This window comes from Austrofundulus limnaeus, unplaced genomic scaffold (genome assembly GCF_001266775.1).
Source record: "Austrofundulus limnaeus strain Quisiro unplaced genomic scaffold, Austrofundulus_limnaeus-1.0 Scaffold15, whole genome shotgun sequence".
Lineage (NCBI taxonomy): Eukaryota > Metazoa > Chordata > Actinopteri > Cyprinodontiformes > Rivulidae > Austrofundulus > Austrofundulus limnaeus.
The window spans coordinates 4,197,215-4,199,988 of record NW_013952417.1 but is presented as its reverse complement, the minus strand read 5'-3'; the positions used below and the strand labels follow the sequence as shown (position 1 = coordinate 4,199,988).

Below are 2,774 nucleotides of genomic sequence, written 5' to 3'. Positions count from 1 at the left end.
GTGTGTGTGTGTGTGTGTGTGTGTGTGTGTGTGTGTGTGGTCTGTGCAAGAGGCTCACCGCGCAGACGAAGCACTCCGGATGCCAGGTGCCGTTGGCTGCAGTCAGGTAGTTCTCCCTCACGGGTTCCCCGCAGCCCGAGCACTTTGGTGCAAAGAGGTGGTAGAAGTCCTTACAGCAGTACGGTTTGCCATCCTTCTCCAGAAAGCCTGAGATAAATGCAGAGGTGTGCAGTAGCAAAGTACATTTACAGTGCCTTTTTGGGGATCTGTAATTTTACCAAGTATTTTATTTTTAAATCTTACATTTTTTCACATTAAAAACATAAAATTATACTTTTACTTCTTCATGTTAAAATTTAACACCTGGTACATGCTACAATGTATATATGACTATATGTGATGTATATATGACCAGAACTCATCGTAACAGGAGTTGTTTATGCACTTTAAAAAAGAAGTGTTGAATTTATTTGAGTAAATTTAAAGAGATTTACTTGTGTAAATCTTGTACATTTATTCAACTCGGTTGAGTGGAACAACTTGACATAACTTGGTAAACTAATTTTTTGTGTATTTTTACTTTTACATTCCTGATTATTGGGAGCATTGTTATAACCTTTACTTCTGTACTTTTCTTGTCAGTGAAATTCATTTTTGTCCAAGTTGTTTTCTATTAAAGGAGACATATTGTGCTTTTAAATCTTTTTTTCCAACATATGTTAACATTGGGGTCTATATAAAGTGGAACTAAATGTTTTGGTCTGAATTCCTCCTTWTTGTAGCTTCACAAGCCCCCCTTTTCCAAGGTGCGTCTCAGATCAACTCGGTTTGATGCTGTCTCTTTAAACCAAAATGAAGTGCTTCACACACCCTGCCCCCTTCAGCTTCCAGAGCAGTGTAGTGTATTTAATTTAAAAAACTGTCAACTGTTTTTACTCAACTGAATTAAGATAAGGAAACATAATTACTTTACGTTTACTTTACATTTACTTAAAGTCAATGTAAAATAAATGTGTTATGGGTTGAAAAATACGGCCCAAACAGAATATAAAGATATCTGCGCAGCACCAGGAGAAACTAAATTCATAGTCTTCACTCCTAGAGACTCCAAGTACACAACAAAGTGTATTTAATTGCTAAAAAAAAAAAGGATTTTGCATGGAATGTCCTGATTAAAGAAGCTTTACTTTTACTTAGTAACTTTTAAGTGTATACATCTCTGGATAGACGGAGGATACCGGTAAACTTAAATGTGCTAAACATTTTTATTATAGGGAAAAAAAATCTGTCTATTTTCACCTTCTGCTCCAAAGCGGTCTCCACAGTGTGTGCAGAAGAAGTGCTCCGGGTGCCAGGTCTGGTCCAGAGCTGTCAGGATGTTCTAAGAACCAAACCAAAAATATAACATCTTATTTCACTTCTCTTGAAGATTGGAATGATGTGTCTCACACCACATGTTTAAAAAGGCAAATTGAGAAGCACATGAAGAACCAAAGATGTCATTAGTTTCTGATTTATGTCTTTGGTCTGCAGCGTGATGTGAGCCCAGTCTGAGAAACCCCAATATGGTTTTGTCTTTTATTTATTAGCAAAACATATGGGGGGGATTCTAAGAAGAAAAAAAKCATCCTTCTTCTAAGGATCATTGTGTGGATAAAACTTGACAAAACTTATTAAAGCATATCTTGCTGTTTTTAGGTTCCACTAGAGCATTAGATGTATTCCACAATGTCACATTTGTTTGATGTGGAGACAGAGTTTCTTTCATTTTTCAGTGCTCTCTTACTTTCAGAATAGGCCCCTTGCAGTAGGCGCAGCGTGGAGAGAACAGCTGATGGTAGTCGTCGCTGCAGTACGGCTGTCCCTCCCGCTCAAAGAAGCCCATCGAGCTCAGCTCCTTCTTGCACACGGCACATACAAAGTGCTCAACGTGCCACACCTGGCCCAGTGCTGTGATCATCTAAAAAGAACAAAAACAGTTTAAACGAATAAAGGAGGAAAGAAATGTTGTTTTAGTTTTAATTATTCTTTGTGAGTCTCAGTGGTCTGCACCCCACCTTTCCCACAATGCATTTGTTGCACGCGGCACAGTGGCCTTTAGCAGTGGTCCGCACGCCAATCTTCTCCAGATCAGAGCTCAGCCCTCCCAGGAGGTCATCTATGGTGTCTGTCTTCTGTCTCTGAGCTGGGTCTGTCTCACCTGAACCTGCCGGACCACCACGGCTGCTACTTCCTTCCTGCTTTTTCTCCTGTTTTCCCTCTTCTGGGTTCCTTTTTTCTGTCACTGGTGGTGGAGGTGAAGGTAAATGGTCCTAAAGAAAAATATACACACCCACATAAATAAATGAATTTGATTGATTGATTGATTGATTGATTGATTGATTGATTGATTGATTGATTGATTGATTGATTGATTGATTGATTGATTGATTGATTGCATGTTGGCTAATAAAAAAGGTTAAAGTCAAACAACATTCCAGTACTCTCTCGCTTGAAGCTGTAGTGTTGGTTTCAGTCCTATGCTGCCCTCTATTGTTCAAACATGTTAGTTTGTTTTTTTCTTTTTGATTTAAAAATCTCAGCACCTTCACTGGTCTGTCTTTAACGTATTCAATTTCACACACACACACACACACACACACACACACACACACACACACACACACACACATTCCTGACCCTGTATTTGAGTTTTCTGGAAGATTGTGAAAATAAATCTGTTCTGACAAATTCCCTGCAGCGACACGTGTCAGACTGAGCAGTGTGTGTGTGTG

The 2,774-nt window shown here is 39.2% G+C and overlaps 1 protein-coding gene and 1 long non-coding RNA gene across 2 annotated transcripts in view; one reads left to right on the top strand and one right to left on the bottom strand.

The window, feature by feature from the left end:
* Nucleotides 1–2,774, bottom strand: part of lpxn (leupaxin) — a 10,168-nt gene that overhangs the window by 4,022 nt on the left and 3,372 nt on the right. Inside the window, exons 5-8 of the mRNA XM_014002968.1 lie at nt 2,058–2,312; nt 1,787–1,960; nt 1,300–1,381; nt 59–207 (exon numbers count right to left, since the gene is read on the bottom strand). Of these exons, the coding sequence (XP_013858422.1) occupies nt 59–207; nt 1,300–1,381; nt 1,787–1,960; nt 2,058–2,312 (660 nt within the window). The remainder of the gene's footprint in view (nt 1–58; nt 208–1,299; nt 1,382–1,786; nt 1,961–2,057; nt 2,313–2,774) is intronic.
* LOC106513912 (uncharacterized) overlaps nt 1–2,774 on the top strand; it is a 29,065-nt gene that overhangs the window by 23,430 nt on the left and 2,861 nt on the right. The window lies entirely within an intron of this gene.